We start from the raw sequence: 16,944 nt of genomic DNA on the forward strand, positions 1-16,944 counted from the left end.
ATTGAATAATAGAAGAGACAAAGAAAAGATAAGAAACCAAGGAAAAGAGAAGAATTGGATTTTCGTTGGAAAGAATAGGCAGAACTTGCAGAGGCTATAACTCCTTCGATATAACTCCGAATTGGGTGATTCTTGAGCCTAACCTCAAGGATTTTTTGAGAGGAACAATCTTTTGTGAAACAGCAATACCCCAAAAACTGACCAGAAGTTCCTGAAAATTGGCTTCAAAGATAAATGGGATGATTTGTGTAAAAAGAGGAGAAGAAAAGAAGAGAATTGGTGTGAAGAATGTGAGAGGTATGGAGGGGTATTTATAGGCTAGCTCATGCAAAAATTATAATAAGAGAATTTGGGAAGAATCATGGTAAGTAGGGTTTAAGGGATTACTTAGAGAAGTGAGTAAAGATTTAAGGAAAGTTTTGATATTGAAGAGATTGTGTATAATTGAATATGGAAGGTATGTTTGTCATGAAAAATATTAAGGAAATTGGAATTACTTGGGGAATAATTAAGAAGAATGAATGGAAAGGAAATATAATGATTGGATATTAAAAAGATGGAGAATTAGAATTAAGGAAAATAGGAGATTTTAAGGAGATAATTAAAAATACAAATTACCAAAATATTTTTCCCAAAATCTACATGGGATGGCCGAAATTTTTTGAGCTTTCCCAAGCTCATATTTTCGGCCCTCCTATTTAGTACTTTAGGAAATTATTTTGCTAGTTTTAAGTAATTAAAATAATTGTGTAAATAATATTTATTGTAAAAAATAATTAAATAATAAAATACCAAATATTCACCAAATAATTTAACTAATAAAATCATATTTTCTTTTAGGAAAATCCAAAATTTATTAGCCAAATAAATGGGATTTTCGGACTTATTAAAATAATAATAAAATATAGTTTTTGCCTTAATTAAAATATCCAAAATATATAAATAATCCGGTTTTTAAAATAGGATAAATGGATAATAAATCTTATCCAAAATAATAATTTGTTTTTAAAATACTTTTGGCGCCAAAATTCAAATATCGTTTTGGCTCCAAGATTTAAATAGTAAGTTAAATTACTAAAATACCCTTTTTAGAAAATAATAATTAATTAATTAGGAAAATACGTATAAAAATACGGGATATTACATGTTCAATCGAACAATAAACATAAAAAACAATCGAACATCGAATAAACCCTAGATATTCAAATAATCTTCAATACGAAAAAAGATTCAAACAAAAATTCATACAAATAGTTTCAATTAAAGAAAAACAACAATTAATCAGCTCAAAATTGCACAAATCATCATCGAGAACAACACATTATCAATAAAATTGAATGAGAAAACAAAAAACAATCAAAATCGAACGAAATAACAATTGAACATCGCAAAACAAAAATTCATTCAAAAATTATCAGAAGGTGGTGGTTTGTCGACTTTTGTAGCCGAAGAACGAAGGCCACGTTTTCGTTGAAATGTACCACCTCCACGGGTTCTCGCCATTGTAGAATTCAAGCTGAAGAAAGAGAAAATGCAAGAAGGGAAAGTTGGAAGAGAGAGAAAGTGTCCGCTTCTTGCAAAATAAAGGAAAGAAATAGGTGGTTGTAATCTGGAGCAATTTTTGTAAGAAGCTTGGGTGAGTAAATTGGCACGTGAGATTTTGGTCCACAATAATGTTATTGTGAACCAGGTTTATTTAAGAAAAATTATGTTCCCACTCTTAAATCTCTTTGTTAAAATGCGTCTTAAAACAAAAGTTGCGAGTAAAAAGAATCAGACAAACTATTTCATTGATCTACGGTACACAAACTTCGTAAAATACGTTTTTCACTTTCAACGCCTTTTCCCTAATAATTTATTAATTGCATTTGTAATATAGCAAGGCTGCTACCATTACAATGATATTTAATCAGGTGGAAGAGATTTGTTAAATCTTTCTTAGTTAAAAGCACATAAATTTTGAAGATAAGTCCAACATTTACATATTGTGGTGTAAATTGGCCTAAATGGTTATTTATCTAAATTGACCTTAATCAATCCTAAATGATGTAAATTTGTCTAATTTTATCTATTAAGTCTAAATTATGCTCAATTTACTATGACTTCATCCGTGGAGTTAGTCACTCCAAAGGGTACACTTTACTTATATAGAATTTTGCATATTTTACCAAATGATTTCATTTGATTGCTAATATGTTAACTTGCAAATTATGAACGAATTTTACTTTAGAAATTTTGATTTAATTGCACCTCAACATGTGTCTCCATTGTTTCATCTAAAACGTATAGTTGTCAAAATGTGATGATTTCATAAATTGAAACGTATAATACCGAGGCTTTACCAGCAAGTGGTTATTCGTGTGCAGCTGCTAAGACTTTTGCGAGCCGTCACATTAAATTGATCGACGGCTTACATCAAATGACAGTAGAAGGTATGTATCTCAATTGCTAACCGTTAATTGAACACAACACCATACATTGAGGGCCGTGTAAAAGATGTAACTTGTCCATTTGTCATACTTTGATTGTGTGTAAAAGATGTTTACACTCCACTTTGGTGCAACTTACCATCATGAACTACAACTTTTAGTTTGTTCAGGTATACAAGTTATTAGACATAGCATATTTGAAATTGGAGAATAAAAACAAAACCACGAAGTTTGATGGGTAATAATTAAGCTAATGACATTTTGAGTAGAACTGGATTGGTCGAATTTTAATTACCATACCTCTCATGCCGGTCTTCTCCAAACAATGTTATTCATGTTGATTGTAACGACGTTATTTGCGTATAAAATTTTAAATCAACACTTTAATTTTTCAATATTAATATAAAAATGTAAATTACTAGAGTTAGTTGCTACCTTCGATTATGCGGAAAATTTTTACTATACCAGTCAATGTTCAATCTGGATGCGTTTCAATTGACACTAATACAATTAACTTTAACCATTAAAGTACATCGTTTACTATTTCATAGAAATCCTCTTCAGATCAACAATTCGTAGTATAGTTAATTATTATATTTTTAGAAAAACTAGTTGTTGGAGCGCCCGCAATGCGGATGCCCCCCCAATTTTTTGAAATTTAACGAGAAGTATAAAACGTGTAAATTTTAATCCTTAGTACGGTATTTAATGTATATCTGAGTTTAAAAAGGCTAGGTGAAACGGTTTTTTATAATAGTGTTAGTGTGTTTAATGTAACTAGTCTTTTGGCCCGTTCGATGCACGGGGTGTTACTTGGTTATTTCATATGTAGGTATGTTTTTCAATAGTTGAAACTTTTGATATGAAATACGAAGAATTGTTTCATTGCTAAAACTTAAAAGGAAAAAATGAGGGAGGGTAGAACTATGAAAGAAGATGAAGGAATTTAGTTAGGTATATATACATAAAGATCATGGGATATGAAATGACATATTGATTTAAGTTATATATTATGTCTAAGAGTTGAAAAGACATTTTTTTTTTTATTATTATAATTCATATGTTTATGTGATGTGTATTAATTGGTTCAACTTGATTTTATTATGGTGGAAATAAAACACTTTTTTTACTTGAATTTGCAAGCTATAGAATGCATAAAATAAACAAAAAGATTAAGGAGAGATGACATGTGTCATATGTGGTAATGAGTGAATAGTGACTTATGATGACATGTGTCGTATGAAAAATTTGTGGATTGTGTTTTTAAATACTAAGTATAGATATAGAAGTATAGATATAGATATAGATGTGCATTTGCAATTTTTAATATTTGTCAAAATTATTAACGGGTTACTTAAGCGTAGTAAAGTCTCGTAATGACAATACATAATACTTAATGTAACATTTAAGTAAAAGTGGAGGAAAGTATTTTAAAAGATACTAAGTTTATATTTTGGAAAAGGGTTGGTATACCGTGAACTAATGTAAATAAATTAGGAATAAGGCTAACTGGCAAATTAAAAACAAACCGATAAAAGGAATGTCAATATTAGTATGTTACATTGGTTGAATTAAGCCTAGGTTTAAAAGGCTAATAAACGCTGTTTGTAGCATCAATATGGTTATGAATTGAATTATCTACCAAAATCTCCACTAATAGCATGGAAAACTATTGCCTACCCCTCTGATAAAACGGTTTGTGCCATTATCAACTTATCATCAACCTTTGAAAAATTGAGAGAAGCTATTCTGCACCATCGAAGAGACATAATGCAAGATGAAGTATCATTCTAGAGAAAAATAACTCTGCATTACATCCTCTTTTCTTGACAATGCAAGATAAAGTAGCCAAAGCAAATGCCATGTTTATGAAAGGGCATTTCTCCCCAAAAAAATCAAACATTCATCGGCCTGAACTGATATTGCTAATCTCAGCTTTATTACATGGGAACTTTGAATCACCTTGTGCATGGTATACAAATTAATATAAAATGGAAGGATGCATTAATATTTCTAATGTCGACTACCATTAGCACCTTTGATTTTAAACCAACAAAGGACTTCTTGAACTGAATATAGAAGCAAGAAGATTGAAGAAATCATACACTGTTACATAAATTCAAGAAACTCTCCCTATGTAAAATTCTGTTACACAAACATGTTTACTATATCAAACTCAAAAAAGTGATGAACACGAATCCAATCACAAACACATAGCTTACTCTCTCAACATGGCACCAAAGCATTTCCCATCAATCGAATATAATGAACCCAAACTGCCCGAAATACTGTCAAAATGCAAGATAAAATCCTGGTTAGGCACTCGAATGCAGTCGAATAATTTGAAAAAAAAAGGTGAAGAAATCATACATTGCAACTGTCCCATATTAACTAATATAAATATAAAGATAAGATGTAAAGTTGGCTTTTTACAAATACTATATATAGAGCATGCATTAGAAGACAATGTCATTATATTTCTCATTGTGTTGCATTACAGAATAAAATTGCAACATTAACTTAATCCTCTTAAGAAGTTCAGATATGAATAATACCCCAATCCTCTTAAATAATCACTCTCATGCATTGATTAATAAAAACCAAAAAACCCAACAATTTAAATTAATCAAATTATTTCAAAATTCCAACGCCTTTAAACTTCTTCAATCTTCACCCAATGGTTCCATAAATTTAATCTGAATGCATTTCTTAAAATCTATTCAAAATCTCTAGGCACTTTTAAATATCAAAACTGAAATATCTAGGCATATTCAAAATATCAAAACTGATTTATCTAGGCATTTTCAGAATATCAAAACTGATATATCTAGGCATTTTCAGAAATAACAAAAACCTTTTTTTATAGACTTAAAGTCAAGTATTCAGTTCAAAAATACGGAGTTCCTCCTAATATTGAAGTCTATAGCATGCATCAAACAGAAACTGTCATAATTTGAAAAGGTAATTATGATACTTCTTACATCCATTTGGGAGAGCTAACAAACCATAATAATCTTTTATCGATCTTCATTCCAATAATCTTTTATCAATATTTTGATAATCCTACCAACAACTAATTTAATTAACAAAAACCTAACAAGGGCCTAAAAAGAGCATCATAAACCTAATAACTAAACACTTAGCTGACAAGACTTACCAATCAACAAGAAAAAGGAAAGCCAATTTATCTTTCACATCATCAACAATATACAGATATTTTTTAATGGAGTGATGCAATGATACTGGCAAAAATGACTCTACTACAACAGTAAGTCATAAAAAATATCTCAAATTACCTTCATGCTCTACATGCTTATAATATATATATTTTCTACTTGTCCTTTAAAAGTGGATTAACTAAAGAGGAGGTCACCTTTGAAAGTGTTTGCCAGTTATAATTACAGATATTTTCCTTTGAACAATGATACATCTTATACTCGCCACTCTGAAATGAAAAAGAATACAACTTTGATTTAAAATCAACAACAAAAACAATTAAAATTAATGCACAAAACATAATAATCAAATCTGAAGATCAAACTACACTAAAAAAGCACCTAAACCTTAAAACCTAAAGCAATTGTATTACGAAAGCATGTTACTACTCCTCTTGTCCTGATCCCAGTCACAAGGTACTGAATTCATGCCTTAATTTTACACTGATGATCTTATTTGTACTTCAAATAAACACTTTTGAGTAACAGCAACCCAGATGAGCATATACAAACTGAAGTTTTCCTGGTTGAAGAAAAATTTGTTGCAGCAGCTAGGTTCCCATGAGAAAGATTAGTGGACAGTAAGGATGATTAAAGGGAGAGGATACCACAATTGTCTCATGATACAAGTCTTAATAGTGTTAGTGCTGCATGTGATCCAATAAAACCAGCACCCCCTAGTTAACAGGGCATGAGTGACACCCATTTAGGAAAAAAAAAATACACAATAAGAACAAATGAAAATATAAGAGGCTTACTTCAACATCATCAGATCCAAGATAAGTAGATAAAACTATAAGCTAGAAAAGCTACATTCTTTCTTTCCTTTCTGTATAATTTCAATGAAATGTAGCTTCATAATTTAAGCCAAAGTGCATAACAAAGTCATAATTCTGTGAAAGAAGCAGAATTTATGTCTTCAAGGAAATTCAACCAAGGATTTCTATCATCAATTAGGCTTATGCTATTGGTATTAGTAAAAAAAATTCGGCAATCAAGCTTAGACTGACAAACCACTATACTGTATGTTCTCTATGCAAACCCTCCTTTCAACCCATACATACTTACATATAATTGAAAATTTACAGTAGTAATTGAAAATTTAGTTCTTGTCTTAATCAATCATTATATTTCTAGCCCTATAATCAGTCCTACCCTCATTTGAAAATGCACACATCTCATTACTCAAATTGATCTATAAATAATGTTCATATAATCCTCATAAAACCTAGAAATTGAACTGAAAAAAATAACCAATAAAAATAACAATGAATAAAAATCGAAAAAAATTCAGAAAACCTAGAAATTCTACCCAAAAAAACCAAAAAAATAACAATCAATTAAAATCAAAAAATATTCAGAAAACCTAGAAATTCAACGTTAAAAAACCTAAAATTAAAAAAAATGAAGACCCCAAATTTAATCTTTTTGAATAGTGGGTGTTAAATTTGTGGATGATTTTGACATCAGCTAATTGAATTAAAGCAAAGTAAGTTTTGTTTCATAATTAGCATAATTCAATTAGCTAACCTATCAGATTAACATAAATCAATTAAAAAAATTGAAGCAAAAATCATGATATTAAAATCATAAAGTTGGAAAAACAACAATAAAGAAGAGGAAGATAGAAAGAGGGAAACCTTGCGGGAGCGCTTGAGTTGAGCAGCATAAGCTTCGTGTCCATTGTTGTAGCATAAGAAACTCAGTAATTCATCATTAGAGATTAAATAGAATGAATTAAAAGTACCTTATGCAGAGTAGATGTGTCTTAAGGACATAGCTCAAGGGAGAGAGAAAGAAAGATGAATGGTACACTCCATGAAAGAGATGAGAGATTACAGAGGTTCAAAAAGAAATGGATGGGAGGAAATTCGGGATAAAGGAGATTGGGGGCAGATGACAGAAACAGGGCACCAATTGGACCAAGGGCAGACAAGTCTTTTCACGAATTAAGGGTATACTGGGGAATACACTATTGCTAAGCTACAGTAGAAGTTCTCATATTTTAGTAAGGGTTATTATAGATGTAAGAGAAATGGGCTATTGTTGGTCTTGGGTATTATGTGGGCTCATTGTGGTGTAGTTGTTGTGTTTTTAAGGTGCCTAAATCTTTTGAGACAACAAATTGTGGGCACATTTTGACCCGACACGTTAATTAATTGACTATATCTTGCGTGTGGCTATGTTTGATTAGAAGAAGTGTGTGAAGTAAGTAGTTTAAATTGTTTGAACTTTAAGATAGGAGTACTCATGTAGATTTGAGTGGCTCTGAAAAAATATTTGATCGGATGGAGTTAAGATTGGATCAGATGTGGTGGAAGAATTTATATTTGATTATAACATGTAGAACAAATACAAACATACACTTATAGTGTTAGACCAAATAAGAAATAAAATCACATCATGTGGTTTTTAGAATTTTAAAGCAAGTGATAAGCTATTTATAGAATACATTTTAATGTCAGATGAGCCTACAGCTATACATAATCTAAGGCTTGCTAGTAAATTGTCACACATTAGGTAAAGAATTTGAAGATCACAAAGTCTACTACATGGTTTCAAAAAATAATACTTGATCACCTTTTAATTCGAGTAAAATCATGTCCAAATACATGGGATTTTTATTGGTATGGAATGATCAACACAAATTGACCTAGGCACATCTCATCGAGTTGCCCTTTCTTATAGACAATCACACAATATGTCTCTTTGTAGTGTATTTTTCTCGTGAATCACAAAACTCTATTATAATCGACTAACATTTACAAGCATAAATCAAGAGGCATTAAAGACAATGTGTTATTTTGCAATGTAATACTTCATCAGCCATTTTACTTGATTTACTTTGACTTTTACACTATTTAATAACTTTTTTTTGATTGTTTTTGTGAATTATATGTAAGGAAAAAATAATCATGTAGGATCTTATTAAAATCGTCTATTATCATAATTTTTACTCATGAAGAATTAGAGTTATTGATGTTTAAAGTTATGTTACATCGACAAATGTGATAAATATAAAGAGAGACAAGGCGTATCTGGTAACATCAAGAGCATGTTTTAATTTACTGAAAACAAGTGAAATGAATAGAGCTGAAATGAACGGTTTATGAGAGAAGGAATTTAGGAATTGAAGTGAACTGATTGGAGCTGAACTAAACTGAAATTAAGCTGCAGAGAATATGCCCCAAGTTTGTGCCATTTGCCGAAAAGTTCAAGTACAAGAATTTGCCTCTTTTGTTGTTAGACCTTAGGTAGATCAAACTATCAAAGATAGTGATTTTAGCAGAGCAAGGAGCAGTTTCACAAGTTTCATTAAAAATCATAACTCTCTGATTTTGATAGTAATTTTCAGATGACTCTTAGCCTCATTATTTGTGGTTCTCCAGTGTCCTCGTTATCTCAAAATCTCCCATTTTAACGTTTTGCAACTCTCGTTACTCCTGTTTACCCCACCAATAATTTCCCAACTTGGCAAAAATAGCATGATACCCTAAACCTCCCTCTAAAACCCATCATCTTGCTTGTTTTTATTTGGGTTTTTTCTTATCTCTGAGAAAATTTGAATCATTTCAATGGCGTCTATGTCAAGATGCGTGTTAAAAGACTGTAAATTTCAGCTTAATGACGCTGATTATTACAGACCCAATTCTTGTTTTTCTTCAAGAAATGTCCAATCTCATTTGGGTATGTTTGATTTATGGAAAATGCCTTGCTTCATTTTATTAATTTTGAGTTGTTCTTATTTGCTTTGGAATTTGCAAGTTATGATTCTATTATGTTGTAATATTGTGTAATTTGAGTTGTTTTGATTAACAGATTTTAGGCATGGATTATCCTCACTTGAAACTCAAATGACTTGTCTTGCTACTTCCCAAAAGAAGTCATTGAGTCCTATTGTTGTTCACCCTTCAAGGTATGCTTCTATGCTGTGAAAATTATGTAAGATTTGATGAAAAGAAAATACAAGGGTCCTATAATTTGAGGATTGTAAATTATTGAGTATTTGAGGATTGTAAATTGTAGTATATTGATTATTTGTTGTGCAACCAACTAACCTTATGCTAATGTATTGGAGGTTGTTGTTTGGAACCTTAGTTTTTTGAGCTTGCAATGTACTTTGTTCTTGGAATGTGAATCTTAATGGGATGACATGATGTCATTTGAGGGTGAAAATATGGATAAAATGGTGTTTGTATATGAGATTGATCATGGATTGCATATTACTACCCTATTGGAGACCGGATTTTGCTTGAGATTATATATTGAAGGAGTAGAATGTTATTGTTGTGGGCATTGATTTTCTTCATGTTCCAAAAATTAGAAATTTAATGCAAGTTTTAAATTTATTTTTTAAAAAAATCAATCAAAATCTACTTTTTTTTCCCCCCTTTTTTGGTAATTTCTTTTTGCTTTTTTTATCTGTCTTGAAATTATGCATCGACTTTATCAGGCAAAAACTTGCATCTGTAAAAGTTTTTCTTTTTTGGGCGGTGATCGTCCCACAAAAAGATTCAAAACAGTGAGAGCTTTTACAAACAGAGGGGAAGTATCTCATTTTCGTAGCGTTATCTATCTTTGTGTGGGTTGAATTTTGTTATCCATAGTGTTTACATCAATGCTTTAGTTAAGTATCATTAGCTTGATAAAGGTTGAAATTTGTGGAATAGCAGGCTGCCATTTGATTTACATTAAGGACTGGCCTTGAATTTGAGTGTTCTATTCTTGCACTTGTTACCGTTGTGACACTTGATTGGCTGCAGATGTAGGAGTTCCATATTTCTGTGCAAGGCAGCGACAGACTACACTGGAGATGTTCCCAGCAGTGTCGTAAAGGAAATGAGTCAGTATGAGAAGATTATTGAGGGTTTGACTACTTTGTTTCCTGTCTGGGTATGTCTTATTGGGTGTATATATAACTATATGTTTGTGTCATTTATTTATTTATTTTCTTTCAAAAAAATGATGTTAAATTGATCGAATACTTGACTGTGGTTGTGCAATCTGTTACACAGGTCATACTGGGAACACTCATTGGCATCTATAAACCTGCTGCGGTAAACTTGCTAAATTCACTGTCTTGTGCTACTTTTAAGGCATAAATGTAATTATTAATGTAGTACAAGTGTAATTTTGTATAGTGACTGTTATGGGGTTTCTCTATATTTTAATAGTGACCTTTATTGGGGTTTCTCCTGCAGGTAACTTGGTTAGAAACAGATCTTTTTACTCTTGGTTTGGGTTTCCTCATGCTTTCAATGGGATTGACTTTAACATTTGATGATTTTAAACGGTGTTTGCGGAATCCATGGACTGTAAGAATAATTTTCATTTCATTCAAGCATCTATAATTACTTTTAGGATGTTAAAGGTGGTAACCTTTCTAATTTCCCCCCTCAATTTGCAGGTCGGAGTTGGTTTCTTAGCACAATATATGATCAAGCCTTTGCTAGGGTTCTTAATTGCATTGGTATGTCTAGATCCACATTCCAAGTATCTGATGCCCTTCTATAGGTTTTATAAAACTCACTTTCTAAGGAAGGTGTATTATGATGATATATGAATCTGCTTTTAGATGGAACAAAATCGAAATATGATAGCAATTTTACTAGGTGTATACATGTTATTGATTGTTGAATGAGTTCTGTAATATGTGTTTGCAAATCGCTTCTTGCAATGAGTTATTTCACATGGCAGGTGTGCCTTACTGCATTGTTTATATCAAGCTACTGTGGTATCTATCAATTATGTCGATTTTAAGATGCCTTGTACTCGATGTTTGTGAGACCTCATTTATGAAGTGATTTTGGTTTATATAAATTTTTGGAACCTCAGGGTTTTATGATACTGTTGTTTTTTCTTCCTAATAGCGTTTCTGTGTTATTAGATTGAGGGAGTGTATTCCCATAAGATATTGGTTAAATAAACACAATATAAGCTACTTTACTGATTGTCATTGATCTCTTGTACAGACTTTGAAATTGTCTGCACCTCTTGCGACTGGTCTGATTCTTGTTTCATGCTGCCCTGGAGGCCAGGCATCAAATGTTGCAACCTATATATCAAAAGGAAATGTTGCACTCTCAGTTCTTATGACAACGTAAGTTCAGTTTGTTAATGTACCTGGGGAACGTTTTGAGCTTGAGAAAGATCTGTGGGATAAACCTGTATTATGAATAAGCTTTAGGAGTAAATTAGGACATAAGTAGAGTCTGCATTTGGTTAAGTATTACTTAATAATACTTGTAAATTTTGTTGACACCCAATGACATTTTTGGTTTATGATATCACACTTACACACCATGAACTTGCAGCGAGATTCTTATTTATATATACATATAAAGAACGATATCCTTTTAATTTCTCATTCTTTATTTAATCATTTTAATATTTTGTGATATCATTTTGGGACTAAGGCTTTGTTGCTGTAACATTTTGTGATATATGCAGGTGTTCAACCATTGGAGCTATTATTATGACTCCACTTCTCACTAAACTTCTAGCTGGCCAACTGGTCCCTGTTGATGCAGCTGTGAGTCCACTCATGCTTAAATCATGAAATGGTTGTTTGTCTATCACAGTTATTCGATTTAAAAAAAAAAAACAAAATAAAAAAAATTGGTATTGTTATGGGTTTGAGAATGCTGCACTAAATGGAAGGGCCTAGGTTAACCTAATTGGCAAATTGAAAGAGTAAGAAAACAGAGACAAAAATGAAATATGAGGCCATAAGTCAATTAAATATTATAACTCTGTGTCTATAAAGAGAAAAATATAGGGGATAGACAAACAGGAGTCACAGGACAGAAAGAAAGTAAGGATATACAAATTACTGCCTCCGTTTTTTAAGCTCTACCATTCCCTTTTATTTATATTGATAATGTAGTTATTATCACTGAGAGAAAATTAATCAATTGCTAATGTTGTTGTATTACTGAAAGAGAGAGGAGATCTAGCAATTCTTTTTTTTTTTTTGAATAAAGATCTAGCAATTCTTGAGCACTGGTAACTCTCATATATGAGGAGCCTCAGGTTTATGAATGTTGTAAGTATGTGTGCATGCTAATTGTCGGTGTTGGTCATCGCTGAGAAATTTTTTCAATTGTTTTCCTCTTTCCAGGGTCTGGCTTTGAGCACTTTCCAGGTTGTTTTGGTACCGACAATTATTGGAGGTAACTTGAAGATGGTGTTTGACCTTCTTTATCTTTTATGATAAATTTTTATCTGCAATTCATAGTATGATAGCCAATGGGCTGAAGTTTTATTGCCGAGTATGGCTAATTGGGTATCCATGATGACATTAGAAGGGGTTTAGTGGTTCAGAAACAGCCTCTTTGCTAGTTTTGACAGGTCAAGGCTAAGCTTGCATGCATATTTGGCCACCCTAGATCACACCTATCGCAGTAGTCATACTGCATTGTGTTGTACTTTTTATATACTAAGTCCCATCAGCGTACTCATCTCAGGCATGACCTTCCCAGCTCTGCAGAAAACGCTGCTATATGCCTATATGGTTGAGGGCCATCCCCTAAACTAACTCCCACGTGAAAATTCCTTCAGAATGACGATTGGTGTAACAACTTTCATATTAAGTAGATTAATCATTGGTTTATCAAGGACCAAGAAATGAAGATTATATGGTGGCTGCTGCTGTTGTGACTTGTTTTGGTCCCTTTATGTATGAAAAATACACAAATGAGTTAATTGCTTTCCACTTTAATGCAGTCCTGGCGAATGAATTTTTCCCCAAGTTTACTGCAAAGATCATCACAATAACACCTCTGATTGGAGTGATCCTCACTACCTTGCTTTGTGCTAGTCCTGTAAGTTTTTCCATCAAGCAATTTTATTTTTTCTTTATCTGTACCTTGATGACATCATATAAGCTAACTCTCGTTCTATCCCTATGTCTTAGATTGGACAAGTTGCGGGTGTCCTGAAAGCACAAGGACCACAGCTGATTCTGCCAGTTGCACTCTTGCATGCTGCTGCCTTTGCAATTGGTTACTTTGTCTCCAAATTATCATTCGGTGAATCCACTTCTCGTACTATATCTATAGAATGTGGAATGCAGGCAAGTTGCTTCTCCCTTTTTCCTTGAAAATCATCGTAGACAAGTGATGTTCTTTTGCCATCATGTTGTATGCTTAATATTTCAATTTGAATTCTTGATCTGCTGATTGACATACCGTACATAACATGAAAATTGAATTTTGCTCTGAACTTGCTTAATACCTGAAACACACTTTATATACAACATATTTCAATTTGCTCGAAATTAAATTTTGACTAGGGGTAGAGGGAAGGCTTCATTCTACTAACCTGAACTCCTACATGAACTTACCCGAGATTGATTAGCCCAATACCTTGGCTATTTTTGGCCTTCATATGAACTGTTGACCCTTGTCTGAACTCGTCTGTACCCAGTATAATAAAACTAGGGCTCTTACGTTTGGAAGAGATACTTAGGTACTCGTGATCACTCAAATCTATTCGTAAGGTGAAAAGAACTGTTCTAATTAAGTTGATCTTTGTACATGCATGTTGCAGAGTTCTGCACTCGGGTTTCTGCTGGCTCAAAAACATTTCACAAACCCACTTGTTGCTGTCCCTTCTGCTGTGAGCGTGGTTTTCATGGCGGTACGAGTTTCTGTGCCAAGTCTCTATATTTTAAGTCATTGTGTATTTGCATATAGCAAACTGAGCCATTGTTCCCCTCTTTTGGCCTTTACAGGTCGGTGGTAGTGCTCTCGCTGTTTACTGGAGAAACATGCCCATTCCTGCTGATGACAAGGATGATTTCAAGGAATAGAGAAATCTATCTCAATATAAATCATAGGAGTCTTTTTCTTTGCCGAAATTGGCCAAATCTAGGAGCCATTTTTTTCCACATTCCATTATTTATTCCGTCGAGAATAATGAATTTTGTTTAGGTAAAAATTATTTAATTAATTTTAGGTACTCCAAATCAAAATGGTGATGTTGTTCCTTTGCTTCTTCCTCCCATTCCCCTCACTACGTTTTTAGATTTCAAAGTAGTGGGTGAAGAACAAGTTCATGACTTTCCCCTCGAGATTGAAATTAAATGATATTGAAGTACTTCTAGAATCTATTGTATTTTTGACCCATTGCTCACAAAGTTTTGTCAAATTCTAAATACAAAACATGTAGGTGATTTTTATTTTTTATTTTTGCAGTAAATACCTCCAATTAGAAAACTACCTATACAATAACAAAGCTTTAGTCCCAAAATGACTTGGGATTGGCTACCATGAATTATCACAAGGAATCTTATGTTATAAAGAAAGGACGCAGCAAAATAATAAGTTGAAAGAGCTTGAAAGTAGTGAGTAAAGTGAGCAAATGAAAAAGCGTTCAGGAAAAATTAGGAGAGTTTTAAAAAGGAACCAAGAATAAAGTTCAAGAAAGTTTGAGAGGAGTGATTTAAACGTTGGAGTAAAAAACACAAAAGGTTAAGAAAATTTTAGGAAAGGAAAGTAATACAGTTCATAAAATATTAGTGGGCTAAAATAATAAAATTAAAAACGAAAATAAATATAGAAAGTATATATAAAATCACAACACATCGGTGACGTAAATTTTCTCCCTCCATAACGCCCTATCCAACACCATATTTTTCTCAATCCCCAAAGTACTCATGTCACTCTTAATCACCTTATTCCAAGTTTTCTTATGTCTTCCCCTACCTCTCGCAATCCCAACACTTTGTATTTCTTCAAGCCTCCTTACCGGAGAGTCACTTGGTCTCCTTTTTGCATGGTCAAACTATCTTAAACGATTCCCTCTCATCTTGTACTCAATCGATGTAACCCCTACTTTCTTCCTTATTATCTTATTCCTCAACCGATCCTTTCTTCTATAGTCACACATCCATCGCAACATACGCATCTCTGCCACATTCATCTTATGCACTTGACAATGCTTTAAGGCCCAACATTTTGTACCATATAAAAAAGCAGGCCTTATTGTCATTCGGTAGAATTTCCCCTTTAATCTATAGGATACACCGGATCACATAAAAAATAATAAAAAAAAAAATCGTTGCACTCTTCCACTTCAACTAACTTGCTTTCATCCTATGAGTTACATATCCATTTAATTCTCCATCCTTTTGAAAAATAGATTCCAGACACCGAAAGACCTCAGAACCTTAAACAATCTTCCCATCCAAGGTGATCATCCTTGCCTCATCGTTTCCCGCACCGCTAAACTTACATTTCAAATACTTTATCTTACTTCTACTTACCTTCAAGCCGCGGGACTCCTATGTCCGTCTCCACAAGTCTAACTTACTTTTCACTCCTTCTTTTGTCTCATCAATCAACATGATATCGTTAGCAAACCTCATGCACCATGCTATATCATCTTGAATCAAGTTCGTCAATTTCGCCCATGACTTTAGCAAAAGAAAAAGGACTAAGTGTAGAACCTTGATGAACTCCAATTGTAATTGAGAACTCTTTAGTCTTCCCAACAGTGGTCCGCACACTTGTGCTAACTCCCTCATACATGTCCATTTTTCTAAAAATATCATCATTTTTTATACGATGAGGTGCGAGGGTGCCCTTCCTATTATTATAGGAGGGGTGGGGGTGAGGATCGAACCCTAGTCACATCGGGGGGTTTGGAGGGACTAATCATCCCTCCACTCCTTGATCCTATAAAAAAAAGTCATCATATATTTTAACTAATGTTGGATATTATGGTGCCACGTGTTTACCCACTTTAGTATTGCCATAAATTCATAGTGATTTACACGTATTTATCCACTCCTATTATTGTCATAATATTTACACGTTTCTATCCAATCCTATTATTATAATTTCCTTAAAATTAATATTTTAAAATAGGAAATTTTAGATATCGTAATATCATGATGTTAAAAAGTGCCGTATTGGATCAGAGCGTCATTGACCCAAGTTAGTGGGCAATAATACCCTAGAGTTTTGGGGGTGGGGGTAACGAAATTCCCAAGTTGAAGTTCCTTTTAGTGAACATTGATATTACTTGGTCCTTACTGTTACGAAGTAGACAACTAGACCAATTATAATCCTTATCACTAAACCAAATACTATTTGGTCCAATCCGATGTTAGTTGGCTACTTTTATATTTCTTACCTTTGTGCATTGCACGAGATTGAAAAAAGATTTAAACCATACATAAAAACCCTAAAATCTACATGACATTATTTGGTTAGTTGATTACCAAGCAAAGCCGCAAATCTCAAAGGGTTTAGATTTGATACTAGATAAAAAATCGTGAGCATTGAAACCTTATC

General features: G+C 32.8%; 1 protein-coding gene and 1 long non-coding RNA gene across 2 annotated transcripts; one reads left to right on the forward strand and one right to left on the reverse strand.

Annotated features, from left to right (window-relative positions):
- Positions 1-4,321: 4,321 nt before the first annotated feature.
- On the reverse strand, positions 4,322-7,520 carry LOC145578549 (uncharacterized). Its single transcript, XR_014098883.1, has 3 exons — positions 7,285-7,520; positions 5,803-5,874; positions 4,322-4,717 (listed from the first exon to the last, which is right to left on the reverse strand). It is a non-coding gene; the product is annotated as an uncharacterized LOC145578549 (long non-coding RNA).
- A 1,557-nt stretch (positions 7,521-9,077) lies between these two features.
- Positions 9,078-14,775, forward strand: LOC145578551 (sodium/pyruvate cotransporter BASS2, chloroplastic-like). The gene is made up of 13 exons (XM_081635851.1): positions 9,078-9,331; positions 9,464-9,560; positions 10,408-10,537; positions 10,660-10,701; positions 10,846-10,959; positions 11,052-11,114; positions 11,617-11,744; positions 12,095-12,176; positions 12,765-12,816; positions 13,370-13,467; positions 13,560-13,718; positions 14,195-14,284; positions 14,379-14,775. Exons 1-13 carry the CDS (start codon positions 9,220-9,222, stop codon positions 14,454-14,456), a joined length of 1,245 nt encoding a protein of 414 aa, XP_081491977.1. The 5' UTR covers positions 9,078-9,219; the 3' UTR covers positions 14,457-14,775.
- Positions 14,776-16,944: the final 2,169 nt, after the last annotated feature.

Source organism: Chenopodium album, chromosome 14 (genome assembly GCF_948465745.1).
Source record: "Chenopodium album chromosome 14, dcCheAlbu1.1, whole genome shotgun sequence".
Taxonomy (NCBI): domain Eukaryota; kingdom Viridiplantae; phylum Streptophyta; class Magnoliopsida; order Caryophyllales; family Amaranthaceae; genus Chenopodium; species Chenopodium album.